We start from the raw sequence: 27,691 nt of genomic DNA, 5'->3' as shown, positions 1-27,691 counted from the left end.
GAAAAAAAATGGCTTTTGTGGGCATTTGGCAAATGTAGAAACAAACCAGATTTTTGGAGGAGCACAGGACTAAAGCAAACCCTGGAAGTTTTCTGCACATCCAGAAGACCACGATACCTAATCCCCTGGGAATGGTTCCTGCAGCCTCCCTGTGTCAGCTGGTAAATATTCACATTTAAAAATCGATATCACATGAAATATAAACAGATTATTAATGAAGACCTGTTGGAAAGCAGAGAGGGCTCCAATTAATTGCACTTTAGGAGCAGCAAGTGAGGGACACAATTCTGTTTCTGTTCTGGAGAAAATGCCAGAGGAGGCATCTGAAGCCCAGCTACTGTGTTGGTTTTATCCCTGGCAGAGGTGGTGACTTGGCTCTGCTCCCCAGCACTTGCACTCTTCTGTATTTCTTTCAGAGCAGCCTCAGCATTTACCACAAGCAGATTAACCTCACTCTGTGGCTCCCTGCTTGCAGAACATTGCTCTGCAAAAACCCATCCCAGTCAGAGTAACCCAGAGAGGGGGAGGCAGCACCTGCTCTGCTCTCGGCTCAGATGGGAGTTCAGCAAAGACCTTTCTTCAAGCAGGGTCTCCTCAGTGCTATTTGGGCTCCCCAGCCTGCATTGCCCCAGTGTGCTGAGAGCACTGGGATTGGGGAGGGGGCTGCACACCCAAAACCTGGGAATGCCACTAAAGGCACCCTCTGAAAGCTCCCTGATTCTGGGGGGCAGTCATGGAACACAAGAGCTGAATGTGTGAGTTTTGGCTGGCTGCTTTATTTTTCAGTAGAATCCCACCCTGCTGTGTGTAGCTGGCCATCCCTGCTGCCCCTGGGAGTGACCCAGAGCTCCCAAAATACTGCAGGCAGAGCTGGGGAAAGCGATCCTGGCCCTGTGAAAGCTGAGCTGGGCTGCAGACAGATGCACAGCCTCTCCTTTCCCTTTGGAAACAGGCACTGCCCCTGTCTGTTGGTTCTCTCATTCCAAGGAAATGCCACATCCTCTTTTTCCCCCTTCCCAAAGCCTGTCTGTGCTTCCCCTCTTCTCAAACATCACTTCTCCCAACACCCCTGCTCACAGAGGGGCAGCCACAGCTCTTGGGGTCACCATTTACCCACAGACTTGCTCATAAATGTGGGCAAAACCTTTCTTTATTTCAAAAGGAAGCATCTTTGGGCCTGAGCTTTAAATGAATTCACTACCTCGTGTCAGAGGCGTGTGAGAAGATGAATCCTGTGGCTCCCTGCAGACGTGCCAGTTCATGGTGAGCCTGGGAGAGGTGGGCAGAGAAGGCAGCCAGAACTCATCCTTGAGACAGTCTGGAGGCTGAGGAGCTGGGAGGTGAAGCTGAAAGAAGTGTTTGAAGAAGGAATCCTGCCTGTGATGCGGGGATGGCTGGGGCTGGCTGGGTGGGGAGAGGCTGCTCTGCTGCTGACCCATGTTTGGCATGTGGGGCCAGGCTTCCTTCAGGCAATACGGGAGAGATCAGGGAGAGGAGGAGGCTCCAGGTGAGCTCATAAGAAAGCTCAAAAGCTGGAGGAAAGCTCAGGCTCAGGGAGCTGCTTCAGAACACTCTGGGTTGTTTTCCTCAAGGGTGGTTTGCAGTGGCCTCTGGTCACCACACCAGGCACAAACTGGGCATTGAGACCACAGTGGGTCTCATATGGGACAGGTTTAAGCCGGAAATGAGAAGGTTTTTCTTCATTTCCAACCAAATAACTGAAAATATCGTGAAGATAGCTTATCTTGGAGATTTTGTGGTCTCTGGGACCACAAGAATAATTTTATCTCCTCTGAAATACTGGTGCCCAGTAACATGGCCAGCTGCAATTAAACAGTGAAAAATGTGAAAAAATAACCTGGAATCTCAGCTCAGAGAATTTGGAAATTAAAAATCTACATACCTTTCTCCACACAAATCAAATACATTTAAAATGGTTTATTTAAAAAGTAAGGATTAAGTACATTATACATGGTTGTGATTATACCAGTAGAACTGAAGCACAGTGGAAATAACACTTTAGAACTGCAGACAGAAATGTAGCCTCAAGGGACATGATATATTAGCCCTTGTGGATATGTGATCCATACAGAGAGAAAAAGAAACAGAAAAAATAGTTTATTGTTAGATGTCTGGGCAGCTGAAGTGATTTCTCCTTTTACTCCTATTGTGTATGAGAAACAAGGAAGAGACAGCTCATGGTATACCTGAAATTTTATTTCTTGGAAAATCAAATCTGATCCAATAGCATTTTTTTTTTTTTTAGTTCTGTTTCTACAGTGTGTTATATACCAAAAGACTGATAATTGCTAATGATATGGTTTTATGGTATCTGCAGGCCTTGCTGGGAAATGGGGCTCATTTGTTAGATGCTGTCCAGGGAAACCAGAGAGATGTGGAAGAACAGATAATTTTTTTTAAACTATCACTGGGTGGTTTCAAAGGCTGAGCACAATCTGACTCTGTTCAGATAGATCAACCATGGAGCAAGACTGCACATGGGCAGGAATGCTGCAAATTTTTCAGTTTTGTCAGAAACAAAGTTTTTCATGGGAAAGGACCAGGGATTTGAGTTTTTTGAGGTTTTTGGTGGGTTTTTTGTTGTTGTTGTTTGTTTGTTTTCTGGAGTTATCATATGAATTTTTTTGGTTTTGGCTTTGGTTGAACAATTTGCTGCACTGCAACTTAACTGCTGAGTTTTCAGTCGCAGTCCTTGTTGTGTCACAGGACAAAAGCTCTGGTCCCTGTTATGTCCACATGACTTTGTTCCCTGTCCAGACCCCATGAGCATCTCATGATCCCCACTCCAGCTCCATTTCTTGAAGGTGCCTGCTGGGGAAGGAGCAGATGCTCCAGCTTGGACCAAATCAGGGCATCACTCCTGGAGAGCTGCTGGACCCAGCCCTGGCCCGGGGGAGGAGGCAAAGAGCAACATCCCAAAACGCTCAGCAAGACTTTCTCTGCCAAAAGCACTGCACGTGCCTCTGCAGGGCTGAGCTGGGCTGAAGAAAAACCTTGGACTTTGTCTGGAATCAGATGGGTGGTTTGAAGCACATTCACTGGAGAACGACGACTAAAAGAACAAAACCCACGCGCGAGCAAACCTGACACTGTCCACTTCCAGTTCAAGGTACATGAGATTAGAGAAACAGCCTATATCTAACTCCTGGTTTGAAAGGGAATGGTTTTATTCTTAATTACAGGAAACACGGATGAGGACTTAGTTCTAACTATTAGTTTTTTAACACAGTGGGAAACAAATAGTTCTGGGAAATTGCACTTGAAAAATACATTGACTATAATTAGATGTAAATTAATTAGCACTTAGTATGACACACTAATGAGACAGAAGGTTGGATTTTTTTTCATTGCAAACTTCTACTTCTATCATAGCTAATCAAAGTATTTTAATATTACGAAGTCTCAAAAAGTAGGAAATAATTTATTGTTTGAAAGCATAAAGATTCTTGTAAAAAAAACCTTTCATCAAGAACTTTAATAATTTTAGAACCCTTTTATGTTGTCCTAGCCGAAAAGTAGGTAAAAAAGTTTTCTTTTCTGCCTCTGTTTGAATTTTTTTTAAAAAGCTTGTGTAACATCTTTCTCCATAGTGTGTTGATACAGAAAGTAGCACAACATTTTCTAGTTTTAAATCATTCCCATCGCTCCATTCGCTTTAGCTCTCAGAGTTCAGAGGTTTGAAAAAAGGATCCCAGCGGAGTTTTAACCTGAATGGAAACTCTTAATGAGCAGGGATGAAGGCTCCAACCCACCCCTGCCAAAATAACGATGAGGCTGTGCCAGGCTGAGGGCCAGGCAGAGCTTAACAGTGACTAGGGGAAGACTCTCGCTTAAAATTGAGAATTGTGTCTTGGTTCTTGCAAGGAGAGAGGCTTGAGTGGGTTTCTCTGGGGGGAGAGGGGTTCAACTTCCTTTTTGGGATGTTAAGGCAGCTGCTCCGGGATATCCCTGGAGGACTTGGTTCCACCAGCTGAAAGCCTCGTATCCAAACCACCACTGAGTCTCTGGCCCTGGGGCCATCAGAGGATAAATTAAGACTATAGAGGTTTTAACAGTTTGGCTGAGATCTCCCACTACCAGTGACCCAAACTTTCCAAATTATAGATTTTTTTCTTGTGGAGTGTTCTGCTAGCAAAGATTTTCTGGGCAAAGATGATGGGGATATTCAAAGGAATCTATAGGAATTAGATGCTCCTCTCTCACTGCATCTAATTCATCTGAGGGGAATCGGGCACCTCATTCTCATATGGCTTGGTCAAGTGGTCACTAAAATCAGCATGAGTACTATTAAATGAAATTACCTTTGAGTCAGGCCATCGAGCTTTGAGATCCAAGCCTAAGTATAAAAACTGAAAGCAGGAATTTATAAGAAAAGAAAATAATATTCAGACTCTTTTAGAAACAGACAGAAGCAAAGGGTACAAATTAGTTCCCTCCTTACGTGATGCATAGAGTTTGCTGTGGGCTCTCTGCACGTAAGTAGATGCATCATTACAAAATAAATTAAATTAGGTCGAACCACCATTTCCATCTAAAAGCAACTATACCTTGCACCATGCGGCACTTAATTCATAATAAAAAGAGTTTAATAAATATCTCATAAACGGTGATTATTTTTTTCTTTTTTTTTTCTTTTCTTTTTTTTCTTTTTTTTTTGTTCTGTTTTAAAAAATACAAAGTTGTCATCTGCTCTGCTGACACTCGGCTCCCGTTGCTGCAGGAAGGTTCGCGAGTCCGGGCGCGTTCTCGTCTGGTTGCTCAGAGATCTCCGTTTCCCATTCCCTCCTGGTTGCTCAGAGAACTCCGTTTCCCATTCCCTCCTGGCTGCTCAGGGATCTCTGTTTCCAGTAGCGTTAGTGTTGCACTTGTGAAGCGTAAGGGAATCGGGGACTCGGCGGCGGCGGCGGCTCTGCCCTGCTCCCGCCGCGCTCGGGCAAATCTCCAGGGGCTCCTGACAGCCAGCACTCAGCACCTTGCCGGATCAGGCACTAGGGCTCGTCGAAATGAGAATTCAAGTTTTCTAAACGTTAGGCAAGAAATGATGCTTGCAAATAGGCTCAAGTCCCACCTGCTTTAATCTGTTTCCCTTTCCAGGTGTTTCAAGACGCACCCACTCTCTGCTCCTCGGCCTGTGTTGCCCCAAGGGATGCCTTACACCAGGAATGGGAGACCCCCTTCCCACCCCCATCAGAGAGTATCTAATGCTCAGTACGTGGGTGCTCTACGGTTTCAGTGGCACAGGTCAGTTTTAGAAAGTGTTGCCTTCAAAAATATTTTCTTTTTTTTCTTTTTTTCTTTTTTTTTTATTTTGAAAGAGGCAAAGCTTACACCGTGTTGAAGGAAAGTGGCTCACTTGATGAGTAGCTCATTTTTATCCTTGGGCTTAGTTATAAATTATATTTGCAAGTTTGTATTAAGGGATGTCAATATTAGAAAAAAAAAAAGTACGACAAATTTTCTGTAATCCTTTAAAACACACTGGTGGCCAGTCCTTTGCAGTTTCTCCAAGACTGTGTAGACACTACAAAAGTGCAGGAACATGAACTGCCTTCATCTTGTGACACCAAGAACGGAAATAAACAAACTCCAGATAGCTTCAAAAAAAGCTACGAGCGTGTAAATATCTTTATGTTGGTCCAGAGGATCTCCACTTGCTACCTCAACACATGCCACAATTAAAGAGGTGAGAGGGTATTTGAACATCACTCCTGATAGATCCATTCTGTTTGGGCATCTCTTCAAAAAGCACGAGGAAGGAAGGTGCTTCACACTGGCGTCGTTCTCCTGTTGACCATGTTGACGTGGAGTCCTTCCTTAAACTCCTTCTGGAGGAAGTTGTGGACCTGCAGGAAACTGGCTTCTTGGTCTGCGTTGTAGCTGGCAGCCGTGGTAACCTTCAAAGGCTCCCTGGAAAGGGTGTACATGGAGATTTCGTTCATGGGGATGGTGCCTGCTATCTTCATGCCAACTGGAGAAATGTCCCTGGATGGAGAAGGCTCCGTGGAGCGGGAGCTGGATCTGGACCTCCGCCTCCTGTACCTATAGCTTGGCATCCTGGCATAAGGAGAACTGGAAGAAGTCTTAAGGAATTCCCTCTTGGTCTTAAACCTCAGCTCTTTGTTCTTCTCAATATAAATGTTCACAGCCAGAACACCTATGGTTTCGGCCACGATAAAAGACAAGGCTCCAAAATAAAAAGACCAGCCATAGTTGTAATGGTTCTTTTTGTCCTCATCTCGCTTGTCACTTGGGTCACCTGCATTGCTTGATATGTAGACAATGATCCCTATGATATTACTGAGACCTGGAGGAAGAAAAACATAAATCAGTGTTTATGTGGCTGGGGAGGTAAAATTTAAGCCGTGTTACTTTCTGGACCTGAATGGTTCTCAGACTGGGACAGAGAAATTTTATTGCATTTATTTACTCTTACATTTATCTCAAGGATTCATTTATTCCTGAAACACAACCAAAAGATCAACATATGGAGCACGTGTGCTCACATGGATCCCAAAATACTCAGCAGGACTTTTCCCCATCTCTTTGCTGCCACAGTGCAAAAGCAGCAGCTTGTGGGAGCTCACTAATATTGTGAGCAGGATTCTAACATCCAGAAGAATGATAAAAATACATTTGGAGCTCAGGGCTATGGCTGTTCACCTTGATCAAAATAAATTCTCTTCCACCTTGCTGAATTTTCATCTAAATGCTGCATGCTTAATCCAGGCTGCAGGGAGAGCTATTAACAATGGGGCTGACTCTCTCAGATGTTTCTAGTGTGAAAAACGGGCTCACCTATCAGAGGTGAATGTTTTCTGCCTTCATATTTTAAAAAAAAGGCCCTAGGTATAAGAGATGCCTGATTCATCTAATATTTAATACATTTTAAATAGTGTAAAACATGCTTGTTACTGAATTTCACTTCTTTCTACAGGAAAACCAAATGCTTTTCTAGAATATACTTATTGTGGGGCTTCAGGAGCATAATTTTGTCTTGAGAAATTTGCCTGCTGTGGTGCTGTTAATGCCCTCAGCCCAGGAAAGGGATGCAGGGAAAGCACTGCCAAGGAGCTTTTCCAGAGTCTTTTCCATCTGAAAACAGCAGCACTTCTTAAGAACTCAATTTAAACAGAACATACCTGCTGCAACAAAGAGAATCCCAGCGCTGAGAATAATGTTGTTTTTGCTGTTGTAAATCCTTCCTGCTCCGACACAGAGTCCTCCCAGCAACAGCAAAATTGTGCTTAGGATGGGGAACACGCTGGAGGCACGGACGATGCCTGCAGGGACACAGGTAGGGAGGGAAGACAGAGCAATCATTCTGGGCGCCTCCTTGGGTGCAAGTGTGGAGATTAGAGGCTCAAAAGCCCTGATTTTTTCCTAAAATTGCTATGAAGAATGATTTAATAGAACCAGAGGATTGTTAAGGTTGAAAAAGACCTTTTAGATCATCAAATCCAACAGTGAAACCAGCACCTCCACTAAACCATATCTTTGAGTGCCAGCCATATCCACACATTTTTTGCACATAGTCAGGGATGCCTGTTCTAGTGCTTCATAAGCCTTTCAGCAAAGAAATTTTTCCTAATATCAAATTTATTATAACTTTTTATTCCTTTTTCCTAGAATTATCACTGATTCTGCATTTCTGGGCATGTTTTTGGGACGAGGGAGCCATGAGGTGACCAGTGTGACAGAGACTCAACAGAGTGGCTTCAATCTTTTGAGCTTTCTCCCAGGAAGTCCAGCATTATTGGCATTTTCTGATGCCATCGTGTGCAGAATATTTCTGGCAAAGCATGAGGTAAGTGACAGTAAGACCCAGCACCACGCAGGGAGCAGCAGTGAAAAATTCATGAGCTGGCCATGAACCCTACAAGGTTTGGGACAGCTGGAGCAGACGGATCTGTTCCGTGGTGCACACACAAGGTGAGCAAATTACAGCTCTTGAAGTAAGCAGCATCCATGTTGCCAGCAAGCACAGCTAATAACCCCTTTTTCTTTTAGTGGATATTAAGGACATCGAAACCTTTCAGATTTCTAAGGAAGGAATTTTAACAAGTGTGTTTTAGATGTTTGTGTTTAGTTCCCTGACAGCAAAGTAGTCATTTAAAATTCTGCATGCTTCAGTCCATTCATCAGCGTATAAAATCCCCCACAAAAATATTAAAACACCACTTCAAGCTAGCTTTCAAAGTCGGGTCACAAGAAGACAGAGCAGCAATCGACAGGGAAGCGGCAGGGAGGGAACAAAAGGGCTGAGAAAAAATAAACAAGCATGAGAAGAGAGTAAAAACCAAAGGGGTAAAAGCTGCCAGGGGTTCCTGAAAGGCAGAGTGAGGAGCTGAGTTTTATTGCTGTAGAGAGAGGATTTATTTTTTGAAGAAGGGGAGATAAGGCGCTGAGCGCTGCTGTGGAAAATGGGATCACCCTGAAGGCGGGGAAAGGCGAGGGCAGGGAGGGGAGCCCCGGCAGAGCGAGGGGCGCCAGGCTGGGGGATGCCAGGGCGAGGGAGGGTCAGAGGCTGCTGTGACAGCGGCATGGAGCCCCTCAGCACCGCAGGGTGAGCGGAGAGGAGCCAGCGCCATCTGGGCCGTGCGGGGCCGGGGGCGCAGCGCTCCCTCCGGGCGCATCCTGCTGGCTGCCGCGCTGGGAGCGGCAGGAACGGGCAGATGTTCCAGCTGCTGCTTTCCCATTCACTGCCCATGGCCCTGGCGCTCCCGACTCACTGAATCGCTTCCTGACGATTCCCCTGGTAACTGGTGGCAGAGCTCCAGTGGCTGCGGAGGGACGGGGATGGGGGCTCCGCTCGCTGAGCCCCGCTCCGCCCGGGGCCGGCTCCGGACACAAACCCAAAAAGACAAAGGCAGCGCCTGCCTAGGAAGCTTCTGCCTGTATCGATCTGTAAGAGCGAGAAAAGTCCATCCTTTCCCAAACTGGCAGCGTCGCTGCACGTGTCCTTCACAGCTGGGGCATTTTCCAGCCGGATCTGAAGCTGGGCCAGGCGGGCGCATTGCTATTCAGGCAGCGTCTGGCAGGAACTGCCAAACGCCACCGATGGGAGTGGGTAGAAGGGCTCTGGGCAAAGCCTGCTGAGAGGTGAGAGCCTGTTCCCTTGGCCTGGGTGTAGGAATTAACATGTGTGCTAGGAATTAACAGCACTTGGCTTTTGGATCAGTTTTTTCAGTCAATTGTTAGGAAAAGATTCAAAGTCAGTCTCTGCTGCTGGACTTTAAGGCACCCCAAATCTCTGTCTGTCTGTTTTTGTGCCCTGGCTAAAGGCTTAAAATCGCCTCTGGCCCACCCTTTCTGGATATTGTTTCCTGCACTTTATGGTCATGCTGTTTATAATGACTTCAGTTAAATCAAGGAGCTTTCCCAAAATGCTTCAGTAATATCATTGGAAGGAGCTTTGGTCAGTGATATCATTGGTCAGGCGCACCAAATATATGGGATGTGTTGTTCTATTTGTTCTATTTCTACTAATAAATTTCAGAGACAATTTTTCTATAGTAGGTAATTAATGAGAAGAGAAACAAAACACACAGTGTTCTCTTCCTGAAAAATTCCACAGTCTATTTCTTTCTTACAATGTGTACTTTTAGCTCTGAAATTTCAAAGGAAGCTCATAAGGTACCACGTAGAATTTACATATGTCTCCTGATACTGGTAATAAAGTGACAGCACATCAAAAAACATTAAGGCAATCTGGTTTTTGCTTTCTCCCTGGCTTTTCTCCCCCCCCCTTGTTTACCGTCCTGTCGGTTTGCATCGCCTGCTGTGCACCGCTATGTGCGGTGACACCTCCTCCGGTGGAGCCGCTCCTCCCCATGGGGCTGCAAACCCTGCTCGGCTCGGGCTTTTCATCTCCGCAGAGGCGGGAGCCGAGGGAATGGCTTTGCAAAGAGGATGCTCTGACATGCAGGGAGGAAGGGCACGAACGTGTGGAGATGCCCCCGAAGCGGGGTCCCCCTGCTCGGAGCAGCAGAGCCCCGACATCCCCAGCGCACAGCGAGGATGAGATGGATCCCCCTCCTGCCAAGGGAGAGGAGCCGGTGAATCCGGGCTGGATGGGAACAGATCGGGTTTGGTGTGACCAGAGAGAGCAGGGAGAGGAGGGAAGGAGAAGAGATGGAAGCAGGAGAGAGGGAAGGAGGAGAGGATGGAAGAAGGAGAGGATGGAAGCAGGAGAGAGGGAAACAGGAGAGGAGAGAAGAAGGAGGGAGGGAAGAAGAAGAGAGGGAAGCAGGAGACCAGGGAAGCAAGAGACAGGGAAGCAGGAGAGAGGGAAGCAGGAGAGGAGAGGAGAGAAGCAGGAGAAAAGGAAAAAGAGAGGGAAGCAGGAGACACCAGGGAAGCAGCAGACAGGGAAGCAGGAGAGGGAAGCAGGGACAGGGAAGCAGGAGAGAGGGAAGCAGGAGAGGACGGAAGCAGGAGGCACCAGGGAAGCAGGAGAGAGGGAAGCAGAAGAGATGGAAGCAGGAGTGAGGGAAGCAGGAGAGAGGGAAAAGGAGACACCAGGGAAGCAGCAGACAGGGAAGCAGGAGAGAGGGAAGCAGGAGAGGAGGGAACCAGGGCACGTTTGCCGCTGGGGATGCGGTGGCAGCCCGGGGTCCGTGCTGGCACTGGGACATCTGCTGCTCACTGGGGCCCTGCTCAGGCATGTGAGGGGGATTATTTTAGACACACAGATGGGAGTGTGTTGCCACGGGGAAGGTTCAATAGGAAGGGTCTTGTCTGAGCTCCTTTGCACGTCTCAGCTTGTCCCACACTGTTGTTTGCTTGGTTTTGTAGGGAGCAGCTTGAACACCAAAGGGCAAAATCCAAACTCCTGCCTCTACCCACTCCCTAGACCAAAGTTTCCCCAAATCAGTCATTTTTGTCACTGATTTTCATGGGGTTTTGAACCAGGGCTCGATCCTGCAAACACTACAGTGTTTGCATTTCTCTGAAGCCCAAATTAAACTGGGGGCTGTGGAAGAGGCTGAGACCCCTCACGCTGCTGCTTCAGGAGCACAAAACACATGAGTGTGGGTGCCTTTGCCTAAGCCAGGCAGGAAAGATAAATATTAGTCCCAACATGTCCCTCTGAGAAACTGTGCCAAGAAATGGCCAGAAATAGTGGAGAATGGAGCCAGTAGACTGCAAAAGTGTTGCAGAGGGCAAAAACAGGACAGAAGCTGTCACGTCCCTGTGAAACAGGATGCAAATATCCTCCTGTCTTAGACAATGATTTTGTCCCTATTACATATAGGTATGAGCTCATCTCCTCTGGATTTAGACATGTTACCTTTCAGTAAACTCTAAATCAACTCTGTCCATGGGAAATTGCAGTTTTCTTATCAAAGTTAAAGCCAAGGAGCCTTGTCTACATGCAGACTCTGTGAGGTGAGCTCTGCTCTGCGGGGGAGACACCTGAGACTGATTTTGCAGAAGACATAAAGGGTTAGACCAACTTGTTTTTAAGATCTGTACTTAGTCACTTTTGCAAACAGCTTTTAGGAACACCCGTCACAAGCACACTTACAAACAATTTACCAGTCTCGTAGCTTAACGTGGAGCTGGAGACTGTTTTTCCCAGTTCTCACTTTTCTCCATATAAAGAAGGCATAATGTGCTTTTATCATGATGCTACTTAATTCCTCTTTCCTTTTACTAATGATGTTTGTTTCCTAAAGCTGACTTGGCATCAATTTAACATTAGTTCCAAGGCTTTTTATGAAAGATAAATGCAGCTGTGCTCACACTCTGCCTTTGCCTGAGCTCTGAAATCGTGTCACCCGAGTGCTGTGACTGATCTAAATCGACAAGAGCAAAGAGGAAAAAAACATCTGGGTTTTCTGGTGAGGCAAACTTTTCAGAGATTTTTTTTCCCTTATTCATGTCTTAGCAACAAGAAGTTGTTGCCCACAAGTGAGCAGAAGGGCAGAGTGGTTCTCTAAGTGGTGTTGAGGTAATTAATATTGTAATTGAGGAGTTCTCTGCTTTGCCAGCAGCGTTGTTCTGTGCTCCCTGATTTCCCAACACCTTGTGAGCTGCAGTTCCTCTCCCTGCTAAAGGGCACTGCTTTCAGCTTGGCTGCTCAGCTCTTTTGTTCACGAGGAACAACAAGGCAAGGAGTCCTCTGGGGAAGGGGAATCTAACTCCAACTTTGCAGGATTCATGGTTGGGTTCCAAGACTTGCCGTCAGCTGAGAGAATGGTCAGGAGGAGGGGATGAAACTGCCCTGATTCCCAGACCCACGTTGGTGGGTGGAATCCCTTCTGGGGGTAATTCCATGCCCGAGTGGAGAGGCAGTGGCTGGCTGGCCAGGCAGGGAAGCCATGGCCCTGATCATGCTGGGATTTTGCTGTTAGCTGCAGAAATTTCAGCTTCCTTCCTACAGTGCAGTGATTTCACTGCAGGGGGATGTGGCTCACCAGCTGCAAAGGCTGAGGCTTGAGTAAGGGTTGGGTTTAAGCATTTGATAAAGCTTCCTAATGGGCTGGAACCCACTCCTCAAACCTGTTTTGTTACACTAACCCTATAAATACTCCCTCTGTAAAATATCCTTGCAAATCTGGGCAAGATAGCTGCAGTTTTCATTTGAAAATTTGTCATATGATGTTTAGACCATCTGCACCAAAATTGTGAGCATTCCCCTGGAAAAAAATCCTTGAAACCCCATGGCAAGAGGGTTGAAACTAAATGGTCTTTAAGGTCCCTTCCAACACAAACCATTCCATGATTCCATGACCATGAAGTGGGGTCCCCAGGGGTGATGGCTGTGTCAGCTGCTGCATGAACTGGACACTGGGCTGTGCAGCCCAGTTTGGGCCAGTCTGCAGTGAGTAAAACTGGGGTTGCTCTCTGCAGAAGAGAAGCCCAGGGAAGCCCCATCTGTGTGTCAGGTGTCAGTGCTCACTTACGGAGAAGGTACTCTGAGCTGTCGTGGTCGTAGTCATTGTCCTCAGGGAAGTGGTTGATCCGGAAACAATGTCCTTTGTAGATTCCTGGATGGAAACAAAGCAAACAGAACCCATAAGGAACACAACCAGGCAAATGTGCTGTTTTAAACCACCTCTAAAGTAATGAATTTTGGGCAGATTGGCTGAATGAAGGGACAGCCAGGATTCCTGGGCTCTTTCCTTCAGCCACTTCTATCGTCCTCTTGAGATTTTTAATCTCTAAGTGCTTCACTTTATCAGCGCTGTGCTTATCTTACAAGCATACTGAGTTTGCAAAGCTTCTTTTTGCTCCCAGAGTGGCTGTCAGGCTGGGTCCCTGCTCCATGGCTGGGGCTCTCAGGGCCAATCTCACTCCCATCACCCTTCCCATCTCACCCCAGTGAAGTGCCAGTAAATGCTGAATTGTCTGAGCCCTCTTCAATTACTCTCTAGGCTGCAAAAACAAGTCCATAAATCTCTTCCTGCTGCAGTTGAAGCCCTTATGTCCCACTCAAGGTTGGCTCAGCTTTTAATGGCATATTTGTTTAGCTAACTGGGAGTAAAGTCAGGGCACAGCATGCACTCCTGCTGCACTCCTGATCCCTGGAGGGACAGCACCAGAGCTGGCTGGACAAACCCCTCGCTCCACTGGACACCTCAGCACTTTGTCCGTGTAGGTAAAGCTGTCCATGAGCATTTTGTGCTCTTTCCTGTCACTGTTATCCACAGTGTGAGCTGAGGCTGGGTCGCTGTGGCACAGGGAGCTGCACGGGGAGCTCTCCCCAGAGAGCTTCCTGCAGGAGCGAGCCCTGAGCTCTGATTGTGCCGTGCTGCTTTCATTATTCATTAACCAGAGCTCTCCTGCTCGGGAACACATCACCCAGGCTGAGTTATCCCTGCACAGGAGCCTCAGTGCTTACAGCTCGAGCTGGCAGAAGGATTTAAAACCCATCACTTAATACTACTTTAACAGAAGCACAGCTGCAGTCTGTAGGATATAAATGTGGATTTATTTCACTACCTATTACCAATGATTACAAAAATCTCAAAAGAATTACTAATCCAGAGGATTTAAATTGCACCCTGTGAGTGTCAACTGCAGGTTTGCTACTACAGCACATTAAATTCTCCCAGTAAATGATGTATCAGCTCTAATTGCAGCAGCAGCAGCTCAGGCTTTCTCTGCACAGCACTTCAAAGGCTGTGGGGAACAAGATGCAAGTGGCTCATGTCACATCTGGGAGTGACACACCTGTCCTGGCTGCCAGGTGGGGAGAGCACTGCAGCTGGGCTGCTCCTGCTGAGCCTGTGCATCCACAGGGGCTGCTGCTCCTCAGGGCAATGCAAAACTCACATTTTAAAGATGCCAGTGTTTATTTTCATGGCAGTTCACACAATCACCCCCAGCATTACAGAGCCTCTCAGACTGGATGGTCATTTCACTGAGTCTGTCCATTAAGGTGTGCAATTTACAGGAAATACATTCAAGAGTGTGATTTTTATCCTCTCTATTTATTAAGGAAAAAAAAATCTAAATCATTTTCCCCATCCTAATTTCTGTGGAAATAGGCTTCTCAATGATTGTGTTGTGTGTGTATGGGTGGGGCCACCTCAGTCTGCACACCTGGTCTGTCTGTAGGTGTTGTGTTCTGTACTCTCACACTGACAGAAAGCAGGGTTAGAGGAAATAAAGGGTGAAATTCCTCCCTGTGCTCAGAGAAGCTGTGGCTGCCCCATCCTTGGAAGTGTCCAAGGCCAGGTTTGATGTGGCAGCCTTGGATAGTGGAAGGTGTGGGTGGAACTGGGTGAGCTTTAAACTGGGTGAGCTTTAAGATCCCTTTAAACCCAAACCATTCCATGATTCTGTGGTCCTCCAATAAATCTAAATAATTTTCCTCCAATAGTAAAATAAATAATAAATTTCCTCCAATAATAACGTCCAGTAAAGGTTGAGGTAATTGGCTGAATTTATCCACAGTTATAAAAATATAAAAGCAGAGGTATGGCAGGTGGCTGAGCTGCAGGGCAGGCAGGGAGAGGCCCGAAGGAGGGAGCTCAGTGTCCCCACCAGGGGCTCCTCTTGCACGTTCCCCGAGTGTGGACATGGCAACAGCCCAAACAAACACCTCCCTCCAGAAACTCAACAGATGAGGAGTCTGCAAGACTGAAATGTTCTCAAGGCCTCTTGTGTTGCAGCACTGATGGACTGATGGAGGGCTTTGGGCTCTGTGAAATGGCTCAACGTAATTAAACTGCTGAGTGAAATGGGCCCCTCAGCAGAACTTTCAGAGAGGCCATGAAGCCATTCCTGCCCCAGCAGGGCTGGAATGCACCAGCACTGATGAGACCTTCATTTCCTGGCTCTTCTATTTACAGCCTCTCACATGAAAGAGTATGAGCAAGACTAGCAGAGGTAAAAAAACAGGCTAATCAGAGGTAAAAAACAGGTTAATCACCTCTCTGCCCTGCCCCCCCCACCCAAAAAAAAAATAATCTGCATGAATTTGAAAGTTCCTTTTTATTTTCAGTTTTTAGGAATACTGGGATTGGTCATTATTAATTGGTCATTATTTATCTGGCTAATTTATTATAGAAATTGGAAATGACTGTGAAATTTGGACCTGTATCAAAGCCTAGGAATTCAAAATATTCTCCCCAGTACTTTTTATGTAGTTCAGACCAGAGATACTGGTTAAGAGTCCTCTCTAGTGTCTGTGATGTTTGATAGCCAATAACAGCAGCAGACTGAATAACTTTTTTCTATAAACTTAGCAAGTGCAATGTAATTCAGCAACAGCTTATTAAACTCTCAGTGAGGCTTGAAGTTGCTATCAAGAACTCTGGTGATCTACACAGTGTTGAGGCCTCTTTCAAGCCACAAAGTATCTGAAATAAAGGCTTGCTAGGAAAAGTAACAACACTTCTTCATAAGGATGGACTTTGAAGTTCAGATTTGGCAAAAATTAAAAATTCAAATTTGGCAAAAAATTAAAAATTAAAACTAACTGGAGAAGCCAGTGAAGCAGCAGTCAGCTCTAAAAGGTGACAGCAGAGTCTGAGTTGTATTGATACATAAAAAATAGGAGCAAGTCAAAGCTGGGCTTTGGTGGGATATTCATCTCCATGCCCTGGCATGTAAAGCAATGCATAAAGAATAAAAGTCATGGAATGGCAGAGGTGGCAGAAAAGGAAAACCTCAGTTAAGCCCAGTAACAATCATTCTGCAAGCACCTGCACGAGGGCTGAGCTGTTTGAAGCTTTTCTCCAAGGCTTCTCAGGAGCTGCCCTGAAGAAATGTGCAGGCAAACGTGGCCACAGGTCCACACTCACTGAGGCACACAAAGCCATTTCCCACCAGGAAAGGATGGGGGACAGAGATTTTCCTTCTTGCCTGAGTTTGGGGATACAGTCCCTTATATCCTTGGGAGAGGAAGATGGAATATTTAACTCCTACTGCTGTACCCACTAGAGAGAGAGATAAATAAACTGCAATCACTGCCTAACAGATACTAAAATATTGAGAAGCTCTTCTGGATACCTCTTGAGAGTGAGATATAATATCCCACTGAGATGCTGTAAGTATTACTTCTTTCTTTGAATGATTACTGATACGTTTTTAATGATGCTTTTAGAAATACAAATATTAGAATGCATTTTTTCTCCTCATAATAGCAAAAACTTTGTTCTGAATTTTGAGCCAGGACTTCAGGATCTGCGTTAATGATAATGAAGAGGTAAATTTTCTGAAGTGCTGTTGATGGTGTTAGAACAATTTTTTTTCCACTGGTTGCAGCATACTTAGCTGGCAATTAGGAACTAAAAAGCATTTCTGACTTGGTTCTGCTCTGTGTTCAAGGGCTTCTCTGGCAAGGTTAGTACTTCCCAATCTCACTAAGTGTTGTTCAGACAACTATAATTAGAGTGTGATGTACTCAGATAACATGATAAGGGAGGCGACTGTAGTGCCTAAGTGAAGATTAAGCTTTGTTTTGGGCTTTGAGATCTCAAAATACATAGAGATTTCAACAGCAAATCAAAGTAGTGATCCCATATTCTGATGACATACTGCCTTCTCCTTGCTCTTTCTCAAATAATCCTTTAATAATCCTGCCTCTACCACTGCAGATTGTTCTTTGGGTTTTTATTTTTTGATGATTGAGAGTGAAGATTAATGCTTAGGATGCAAACACGTATTAATTTGGTAGCCATGCATGATCCTGTTATTGTCCATACCATCAGCCATGTCTGACAACAGCCATTTCCTGTGGTTAGTGTTTATCAATGCCAACATTCCCTGATGCCCTGGAAGTGTTTGCACAAACCAGCACTGGAAAACAGCGTCCTCAAATGTCTGACAATATTTGTCAATACAAGGCTGTAGTTTTGTTTTCTCCCTGCCCTAATCTTGAAAACTCTACACAACAAGACCTTCCCATAGCACTACTGCTGTGTTGTCATTTAAAATAGGTTTCCAGCACTGCAGACTGGAGCAGCTCTGCAGCAGAGGGCCCTGTCTGCAGGGGACTTCTGTCAATAGGGATTTGTGTCTGCCCGTGCTGAGCAGGGCTGAGGGAGGGAAATCTGATAGCAGAGGGGAAGAGGGGCTGGGCTGCTCCCTCCTGCTCCATCACCTCCTGCACCCTTAACCCTCTCAGCTGCCAGCCCTCCTTATGCAGAAAACACTGGGTTTGGGACGTGGTGGAGAAGCCTTTCTTGTTTCCTCAAGACACCAGACATTTGCAGTGTCTTGGATAAACTCTCCCCTGCCAACACAGCCCATTCCTGCAGCTCTCCAGCAGCTCTGGGGCACACACGTGCACACTATTAATATATAGTGTGAAGCAGGGGATTCTCCCAGTGGAGGTGCACGGGGGGGATGGGAGCTGTGAATTTCAGCTGCAGAAGTGGCCACTTGGCTTCAGCAGCCACCTGCAGGCAGGTAAATACACCCACAGCCATCCAAAAAACCTCACCAAGCAGCCCATCGCTTCCTGGCAAATGCGGGACTTCTGGGATGGTTTGGAGACGTGGAATGAAATTATTTTCAGGATCATTTCACAGCAAGTGCTGTCAACACCTTCCACTATCCCAGGCTGCTCCAAACCCCACCCAACCTGGCCTTGGACCCTTCCGGGATGGAGCACCTCTGCTGTTGGGGGCTGACTTCTAATTCTGACAGGAACAATTTTACTCTCTGAGCAAAACATTCTTGGGTTTTTTTCTCTGTTGCCTGTGGAAACGGGGAATACAAGTTGCAAGGAGCTGACTGTATATTAAAAATAAGGCAATTAGTAAGGTACCAGGGGAAATTTGGACCGATGGTTCTGCTTGTTGCATCTATTCTGTGATTAAATACTGTGCCTCAGTTCCAGAGCCAGCTGTCAGCCTGATTTACTGCAACACATGAATATCTGAATGGTTAAATGACAAGTTTTCTGAATACATCAGCACAGGGAGGGCTGACTGACAGACAGAGTCACAGACCACGAGGAAAGTGTGACAGCAGAGTGGGGCTGCTGTAACAGAAGTGGCCTGAACACAGTGTCCATCCCAGCACCTCGTGCAGGGCTGGCTTTCCTTAATGGCATGGCTTTACACTTCCCTTGGACATCACCTCTATTTATAGGAGTGAGAGTGTCTCAGGGCTGGACTCTGCCAGGGCAGAGGAGAAACAGTTGTGTATTTTCTTCCTTAGGAGGATTTCTCTGCTGACAGGTTCTGAAGCCCTTTGCTGGCTGATTTGAGCAATAGTGAGCAAAGGAGATCAGACATGCCAAAAACTGTTCATCTCCACAAAAACATCTATGTGTGCTCTGTGTTCATTTGTTTGATTTTCCACCAGCACAGCTCCCCTGTCTCACTGGGCTGACACCACAGCACATGCAGCTGCTGCCTTTGCTTTCCTCTCATTCCTCTTGTCACAAAATAACCCTCGAGAAGAGGAATCGAGGGTGTGCCTCCTTTTACTTTCAAAACCTGCTCTGTGGTGCTGCTGGTCAAACAGGGGTTATTCTAGTCCTGAGCTCTCCCCTCAGACCACAAGGAGCAGCATTAGATATTTTCCTGTAGCTCGGAACTTTGTGTGTTAAGCTGTCCCAAGTTTGATTATTTGTCTCCTGCTGCTTGCTGAGAGTTTCACAAGCCTGTCCTTAAGTTACTCCAATGAGCACAGCTCCCACGGGCCTCTGCCTGGAGATGTTTAATGCTGTCATTATAAAAGAAATCATGAACTATTGATGCAGGTCATGTGCAAAACACACCTCATGTGAATTTGCTTCTCCCCAATGCTGCTGTGAGCTGCCTTCATCACCGTGGAGGATGCAGCCAGCAGAGGAAGAAGCCTCAGGAGGTTAAATACACATTTATTGGGTGTCTGCCTTTGAAAAAAGTTTGGCTGTTGTAAGAGCTGGAAACTTCAAAGCATAGGCTGGTTTTGAGACAGATTCTGTCTGACACCCTCGGAGTCCTGCCAGTCCTGGAAATTTGTCCATATGACAGTTTGTATTTTTGTTTCATCCCGAAGATGAATTTGATGAAGAGCACTGCTCATACCTGGGGTTATTGCCATATTTTTGCCAGGGTAGATCCTGTGTTCAGAGAATGCTCAGGACATAAAAAGAGTAGGAGTTTATTCCCATAACTGTGGGCTACCCTGATGCCATGGGCAGGACAAGCTGCCTGTGTGTGTCATGGTCAGGCCAAAGCAAATTCAGCTCAGCTGAGTCTTTAAATGGAATCCATCCTTACTCTTAACCATGTTTCTCTACAGGTCTTGAGACTGTGAAAAAAAGAATATTTTATTTCACTTATAGAAGCCCTTTTCTTCTTTATCTTTCATTCCCTACCTCAGAACTCAGTTGTTTCTCAATGCAGTGAGTGGAGCTGCCTCCTTTTGGGCCAGATTCTGATTTTCCTGTACTGGGCTCCAATCTGTCTCACCCCGTGATATCAGAATCTGGCCTACTCCCTTTTGTTTGCTTCCCATCTACTTCCCGGGCACAAAGACAATTATTTTAAAATGTAGAAATGTATGAAATTTGCCCCACTTTCTTCCTTAGGAGCTGTCATCTCAAACAAACCCTTTGGGTTCTTCTTTTGATCTATTTTCAATTGTCTGGTGGGCAAAGCGAAACTCCTCCTCCAGTCTCTTATTTTCTTATCTTCTGCTGTGACATGAATTTCCCCTTTTTCCAGTCCTCCCCCTCTGCTGCCTACAGACCTTCAGCTGCTCGGAGCTGCCTGGCAGTGCCCTGGTGCCAGGTGAGGAGCAGCCACTCAGGACTTGCTGCCTGTCCCATTTTGCTCCTCTTTAAGGCTTTTAAAGGCAGAACACCTTCCCGGTGTGCTCGGCACCTCGGGAGGGCTCCGAGGAGCTGGAGGAGCTGCTGGAGCAGCTGCTGCTGCCCACGCACTGCAGAGGAGCTGGGGCTGGCAGGCAGCTCTTGCCTGGCCTTTATTCAGTGCTCCCCATTCCCCCCCAGCCTGGCAGGAGCAGGTTTTCTCCAGGAACAGGTCTTGGTTTATCTTGTCATTGATGTGATCCCTCCATTCTCTTCCTTTCACGTAGTAAATGCTCCCTCCTGTATTTACTGCAGACTTTCTGTGAGAGAAGAGCCTTACACCCCACTCTCCAGTATTTAGAATATCCTAATCTGCTTTCCCCAGCTTGCCTGCACTGTGGCAGTGCTTGATCTGGTTCTCTTTGCTGCCAGCAGCCTCTCCCTGGTGCCCCTGGACACAGCCCTGTGTGCTGGAGGAGAGGCTGTCACAGCCCCTCTGCCAGCCCAGCCCCACAGGAGGAAGGCTGTGCTGCTCTGTTCCTGCATTGCTGTTTCTGCAGCTCTCACACTGCACTGGAGCTCATGCCTGCTCTGAGTGCCAGTTCCAGACTGGAGAGGTTCCTGCTTGGGCAGCTCGACCTTCTTGGCACAGCCACCCCTTTTTGAACACTCCTGAGTTCTCTGTGGCCTTGGCTGATCTCCTCCAGGTGCCAGGGGATGCTCACTGTTTCCCAAGGAAGATGGTCCTATGGCAGAAGGGGTACTTTGTTTAGGAGATAAAAAATATCCACTGCTCATGGAATGACAGAATGGTTTGGGTTGGAAGGGACCTTAAAGCCCATCTTGTCCCAGCAACCTTCCACTGTCCCAGGCTGCTCCAAGCCCCATCCAACCTGGCCTTGGACACTTCATGGATGGAGCACTTCTGACTTCCAATTCTGGCAGGAACAATTTTACTCTCTGAGCAAAATACTGTTGTTTTTTTTTGGCATTCTGCAATCCAGGATGCACCAACACTATTTCATACAGCCTGGTAAAGCATCTCTAGATTCTGGATCACCTACACCAGAAGATATCCCAGGAAACGCCTACAGAGGCTCAGTCACTTATAATTCATGTGGAAAACACACAGCCTCAGCAGCTGACCTCCTGTTTTCAGCTGGGCAAATATCATCAGAGATGTTGTGCATTTGTATTTCTGTGTAAGAAATGAACAGATTCAGAGAAGATGCTTTGCCAAAGATGCCTTTCATATTCTATGACAGCCTTTTGTTCCATTATAAGATTTTGAGACCTTGAGGGATGTTAGGAAACTCGTGGCAGCAAAACTCATTTCCCAAAGATTCACCTCACCTGCACATCTGGGAGCTAATAAAACACATCACAGTGTCTGGCTGCTGTCCTTTGAATCCTCTTCAGTCATTACAAAACTGCTGCCAAAAGTACCAAGTGTCTTTGTGCTACCACAGTGAATACCAATGGTACCAGGGAAAGGCAGAGTAGGGGAGAGTTGCATGTTACATCTTGGTTTAGGCTCCTCACTTTCCAGTTTCTTCAAATATTTGCCTCATAAACCAGCATTTTGGTCATAGAATTCATGACTGAGGTTATTCAGCAGTGCTCCTGTCCCTTCCCAGCTGCCTTTCCTTGGCCAAGCAGCAGATAACAGAGTGTGCTGTGGAATTCCACAAGCCTTGCTGATGGGTCTTCCTACTACAATTTGCAATTTTCTCCTTATCAACCACATCCTCTTGTGCTGCTCCTTGGATGGCGAAGTGGGGCAAATTTCAGGGGCTTCTGTTTTAGTCTCTTTTGTTGCTCCTTTTTACAGAGCTTATTGAGGGAATGTCTCTGTGTTTTCTAGGGAGAAAGTCTGACAAACTTCCAGCCCTGATGTTCAGTTTGTATTTTGTAAATCAACAGCACAGGGAAACAGGGGCAATCCCTCAGGCTGGGTATGTCGTGCTTGTTTTGGGGCAACACTGGTGATGCTGCTGGAGGAACATTTGTGTTCAACACTGGTGATGTGAGGAACATTTGTGTTCAACACTGGTGATTTGAGGAACATTTTCAAGTCAGACACAAGTCAGGCCTGCCACGGTGAGCGTTCTCATGCCTGGCTCAGCCCCAAGGAACTGTCAGCATTCCTGGTTTGTCGTGGGGTTGCTAACTCACTTCTCTGTGTCTGCTTTTCTCTCCACCAGCCCAGCCCACACTCGCTGTGTTCTGCCTTCACACCTCGGCTCGTCCTGCATCTCCTGCCTCAGTCCTTTATCCAGCAGCCCAGAAGTTTGTCTCACCACTCACTTCCATATTTTTCCCTGCTGCCACTTTGCTGAGGCTGTTTCTGGGTGGCTGATATAATCCTCCTCATCCTTTTCAAGTGAATTTGGAGCTTGGACAGAAACCTCCATTAGAGTTCTGTAGCTGGCTTTTCTACCTTAGCTAAAATTAGTCTAACACTTGAGGAGCTGGTGTTGGCTTCTGAGGTGAGAGCCTTCATCCATCAGAGCTCTGAACTGAGAGTCATCCTCTGATGAGTTTCCAGCTCTTACTTACATTCTGGCTCCAAACACCTTAATTTAAAGAGGTACTTTAGTAACTGGCAGTGCTTTTGGCACAATATATCAGAGACTGAGTTGTTTTTCACAACTGTGAATGGCCCCACAGGGACCATCACCGCCCCAACACCTCAGCGTGGGAAATGAATGGTGCTGGCCTGAATCTAGCCAGGATTTGCACCAAAATCTGCTCTTTTCCCCCAGTATTCTTGACCCTGAGATAGATTCAGTGGTACTCCAGGGAGGCTGCTGCCAGTCCATCAGACTGTGAGAGGGCTGGAGTGCCAAACTGCATCGGGTGCATTTCTGAGAACAGGCCCTCCTTCAGCCCAGTGAAGTTCATATGCTGCAAAATGACAAATCATGTTTATTTTCACAATGTCAAACCATGCCTTTTCCCTGCATCTGCACAATTGGAATCAAGTTTCCCTTAAGGGGCAGTTTGGTTTTTATCCATATGGTTTCCCTTCCTTTGATAAGTCATCAGTTCTCCCTCATTAACCTGCGATCAACCAGGGCTGGATGGCTTCACCTTTGAGGATCACAGCACACCTGCACATCCTGTCCCATGGCTTGGCATTTCCTGGGGGTGGAATTCAAGCAAATGGACATTGATGTCTCTCCAAAATCCCGACTGAGTTTGTAATTTGAATCACTGCCATGGTCACCTCTGGGGTGCTTCCTGAACTACCTGAAACACCCCCAGTGCAATGTGGGATGCTCAATCCCCTCTATTTTCTTCCACTTCAACTTTCACATGTGCACAACCTCCAGTTGTTGCCTTACTATTCTTAATTTCTACTTTTAGACCCTCTTAAACTGCCATTTTCTCCCCCATTTTCTGAAACGTTTTCATTTCACACCAGGCAAGGTTTATAGCAGCCTAAAATTTAAGAAACAACTCTCCAAAATGAGGACCTGGGAAATCCTTGGGGATGTTTGGGGTAGCTTGCACAGGGTGTCTTCTTCTCTGATGGAAAATCCTTCCAGATCAAGTCAGTAGAAAAAAGTGATTCATATTATTAATCGTTCATACTATTGATATTATTGAGGAGATGGTTAATATTATTGATGCAATCAATACTGAGAATTAAGAATTGGTTGTTCTGATTATTGATGGTGAGATCTCTTGGTGTAGCAGAAGCTTGCAAGGCACTAAATAATTACCTCTCTGCATTAAATGAATTATTGTCAGCTCCAATAGCAGGAATGTCTCTAACTTGACATCCTATACAAACTTTCTTTTGGCTCATTCATACATTGCAAAGTTGGGTTTTTTTAATGAAAAAGCATGAGGTTTACACTGGAAAATAGTGATATAGAACCTTGCTAGTGAATTGATTAGGAATGTGCAGGATATTTGGACACTCCTGGAATCTTTTAACGATTCCACATCTCTTAATCCATGTAGATTCATCATCAGATGGTGGCATTCAGAAAAACAGTTGGATATTGAAGAAGCAATAGGGAAATAACAGTCCATAAATCATCTCAGTTGAAAGGAATGCTTGTAATGTGTCTGTCTTTGGAAGGCAGTGACCTTGAGTTGGATCTCCATTCGTTTTGGAGCACACAAATGAGTCTTCCTGGTCTCTCTGCCAGCTTGTTGAGTTATACATAGAAGCCAAGCCTCTGGAGGTTGATCATGCCCAGCCAGTGATGCAGGACAGAAACAAGGCAGATGACAACAGGGAATCCAAAGGTTGGGAGAAAGGGGTGGAACTGCCAAGCCCTGCTGATGGCTGGGTTTGGGAAATGCAAGGCAAAGGTCTCAGTAATCATCTGCATGATGTATCAGTGTGAGAGACACTCCACCAGGAGAGATTAGTGCTGTGCAGGCTGTCGGGCTGAATACCCAGGGCTGATGTCTAACCTTGGGAACAAATAGCAGAGCTGCTGGAGGGACTGAGCAGCTTCCAGTGGGGAAAAAATGAAAGGAACAAAAATATTTTGCCATTGTTAAATCCTGGAAGGGAATATAAAGGCAGCATGTAGGATTTAAACTTGAATTAGAGTTACTACTGCTTTGGTTATTCCTGATTCCCAGCAGTGCCTGCAACCTGAAAGGTGCTGCAGAGCAATGTGAAAAAAGAGCAGAGGAGCAGAAAAAGAGCAAAGGAGCACTTTGGGGCAAGGAATGGGAGGTGGTTCAGAGAGGAGGAGGAAAAGAAGTTTGGGAGAAAGTGGGAGGGAGAGAGAGCTGAGGAGGGGGGGTCTGTGGAGATGGGGACCAGAGGGTGAGCCAGGTCCTCCTTGAGAGCCCTGCCTGCATCCCAGCCCTGCCTGAATTCCAACTCTGCCTGGATCCCAGTCCTGCTGAATCCCAGTGTTTCTGAATCCCAGTCCTGCCTGCATCCCAGCCCTTCCTGCATCCAAGCCCTGCTGAATCCCAGTCCTGTCAGAATCCCAGTGTTTCTGAATCTCCACCCTGCCTAAATCTTGGTGTTTCTGAATCCCCGCCCTGCCTGCACCCCAGCCCTGCCCAGCTGAAGAGCCAGTGCTCCCTCCTGCCCGAAGGCAAAGGGGTGCCACAGCCACTGCCTGATGAAAATTAAAAGCCTTAAACTTTCTGATTCCCAGGACTGATTTAAATCACTACAGCTAAAAAATGACCTAATACATAAAAATGGAGACAGCTACCAAATAGATCTGTTTAAATGAACACATGGAGAAGAGATTCCATTTGGCTCCTGCACATGAAACTTCCTATTTCCTAATGCAAACTAAGCAGTGACAAATAAAAATGAGGCTGCAAAACCAGCATGACCTCTTTAAGCTTTAATTATTCATGAGAACTGTTTTCTTCTCTGCTGAGATTCAGAGCAACACATTTAAGTGGGTTCCTCTCAGGTTTATGGGAGACGTACGTTCCTTGTTACACCAGCTAATAAATGCAACTAAACACAATGACCCAACAATATTTGTAGAAACAGCATTTGGGAAAATGTGTTTAATGAATCAGAAGAGCCTTAATCTAGTCAGTCTTGAAAAGCAAAACATATCATGCAAAATTACAATGCACCAAAGCACAGACTCATAAATATTTTATGGTCGAGATTTCTGAGTTTACTTTCAGTATTTCAGGATTGTGCTTTACTATGAAATGTTTCTACCTGCACTGGGGAAGGACAGTAGTGATGGGAGCTTTGAGCAATCCAATTTAGAATCCCAGAATTTGCTTTAAATAATGCATGTGAGAGTCCCACATCATCAGGCACATCTGCCATTGTAACCAGAAATGCTCACTGCCTTCTGCTGTCCTGGGATGGCTTGGAAGAAGCCAGGAATGTTTAGAGCTGGGAGGAGAAAACCAAAACATTTTCCTTTTTCTGGGAAGACTGGGCAAAGGGCAGGTGCCCCGTGCCTGGTGTGGTGTCTGCTGTGCCACTGACTCCTTCCCCCCTCAGCCCTTTGTGTTTCCCTGCCCCTGGATAACAACTTCCAGGGCTGTTGGGGAAGATGAAACAGGAAAGCCTTATAAATGTGATTGCCCGGCGAAAGATTTTGAGAATATAGAAACTGTAAGTGAGATTGAAATGAAAGCAAGCTTTGAGATACCTCAGCTACTGAACAACTGGAAAACAATGGTGTGGCCAGCTGAAGGTGATTCCCTTTTGATGGAACAACACCCTCTGCTTGCAGACAGGTCCAAGGGTCAGAGCAGACCCTGCAGCTTGGCAGAAGAGGCCCAAAGAGGAGTTTGTAGGGTTTAAAATGTAACACAGTATGGGAATGTAGTGATTCTTATAGGCTGTATGTAAATGCTGTAGGATTTGTATCTTGTACTAGATTGGTTAGTGAGAATTAGAATATTCAGCGCAGAAGATTTATTGTATTGGAACGGGAACCTCACTCTCTTATGCTTTTGCTCTCTTACCCATTTTACTCTCTTACCTTTTTGACTCCCTTACTCTCTTTCCCTCTCACCCTCTCTCTCACCCTCTCTGCTCCTCTCCTCTCTCAGCCTGCTCTGAGCTGTGGCTAGCAGCTCCCAACAGGGCCCTGCACCCAGGCCCTTTGCAATAAACCCCAAATTCCAGGCCTGGCTGCAGAGATCTCTGCTCTCCATCTATCCTGACCATCCCACCCCCCAACACTCCTACACTGGGGCCCTGATTTCCCCGAGTTTAGGAAGCAGGGCAGGGCCAGTCTGTCACCCTTGGTGCCACCTCTTGCCAGGGCCACATCAGGAGCCGTGCAGCAGCTCAGGGAACGCTGCCATGCCCAGGGGGGATTTACAGCTCCTCTCCCATTCAGACACCTCCTCTGGCGTGGTGCAGAGCTGACAGCTCCTCATTTCCATGGACTGCAGCCTCCTCTTCCTCTCAGGAGCCCGGGTGGGCTGCTTGGGGCCCCTGGGGCTGAGTGCCCCCAGGGCAGTGTCCCTGCCAGGCCCTGGCACACGGGCAGAGGCAGCCAAGGGGCAGCTTTCCAAAACCTGCTTCACGGGGCCGTGCTCTGGTACTTACTCAATCTTTACAACTCACTGAGATGCTGCCAATATATTTTTGCCAAGGAGACAAAAATACGTCTCTTCTTCCTACTCCCTCAGCCTATGAAAAATCTCAGTTGTGTGCGCGAAGAGACGCTCTGTGTGTGTGTGTGTGTGTGTGCATGTGGGAATATTTAGAGGGGGGAAAAATAGAGTTTCTGTTAACTTATTTTCCAGTTGAAAGTCTGCCTTGATAGCCAGGGAAGCACTGTTTTCATTGGTTATAACTTTGGGCAAAAAAAGCCTTACTTTGTGCTGAGCAGAAATGGCAGTGAGGGAACTGGGAGCAAATCCTTTGACTTCTCCATGGCTCATGCTCTCTGCTTGAGGATGGATGCCTCATGGCTTATAAATAATTTGGGGATTTATGGGTCAAACAGCCCCGTATGAGCAACGTTGCCTAATAATGGG

General features: G+C 46.4%; 1 protein-coding gene across 1 annotated transcript in view; it reads right to left on the bottom strand.

The window, feature by feature from the left end:
• Positions 1-1,923: 1,923 nt before the first annotated feature.
• The window catches only part of CACNG4 (calcium voltage-gated channel auxiliary subunit gamma 4), a 44,776-nt gene continuing 19,008 nt past the window's right edge, over positions 1,924-27,691 (bottom strand). Inside the window, exons 2-4 of the mRNA XM_058038743.1 lie at positions 12,930-13,013; positions 7,161-7,301; positions 1,924-6,325 (exon numbers count right to left, since the gene is read on the bottom strand). Coding sequence (XP_057894726.1) covers positions 5,787-6,325; positions 7,161-7,301; positions 12,930-13,013 — 764 coding nt within the window. The 3' untranslated portion in view covers positions 1,924-5,786. The remainder of the gene's footprint in view (positions 6,326-7,160; positions 7,302-12,929; positions 13,014-27,691) is intronic.

The sequence above is a fragment of the Melospiza georgiana genome, chromosome 21, assembly GCF_028018845.1.
Source record: "Melospiza georgiana isolate bMelGeo1 chromosome 21, bMelGeo1.pri, whole genome shotgun sequence".
Classification (NCBI taxonomy): domain Eukaryota; kingdom Metazoa; phylum Chordata; class Aves; order Passeriformes; family Passerellidae; genus Melospiza; species Melospiza georgiana.
This window is presented reverse-complemented; position numbering and strand designations above follow the sequence as displayed.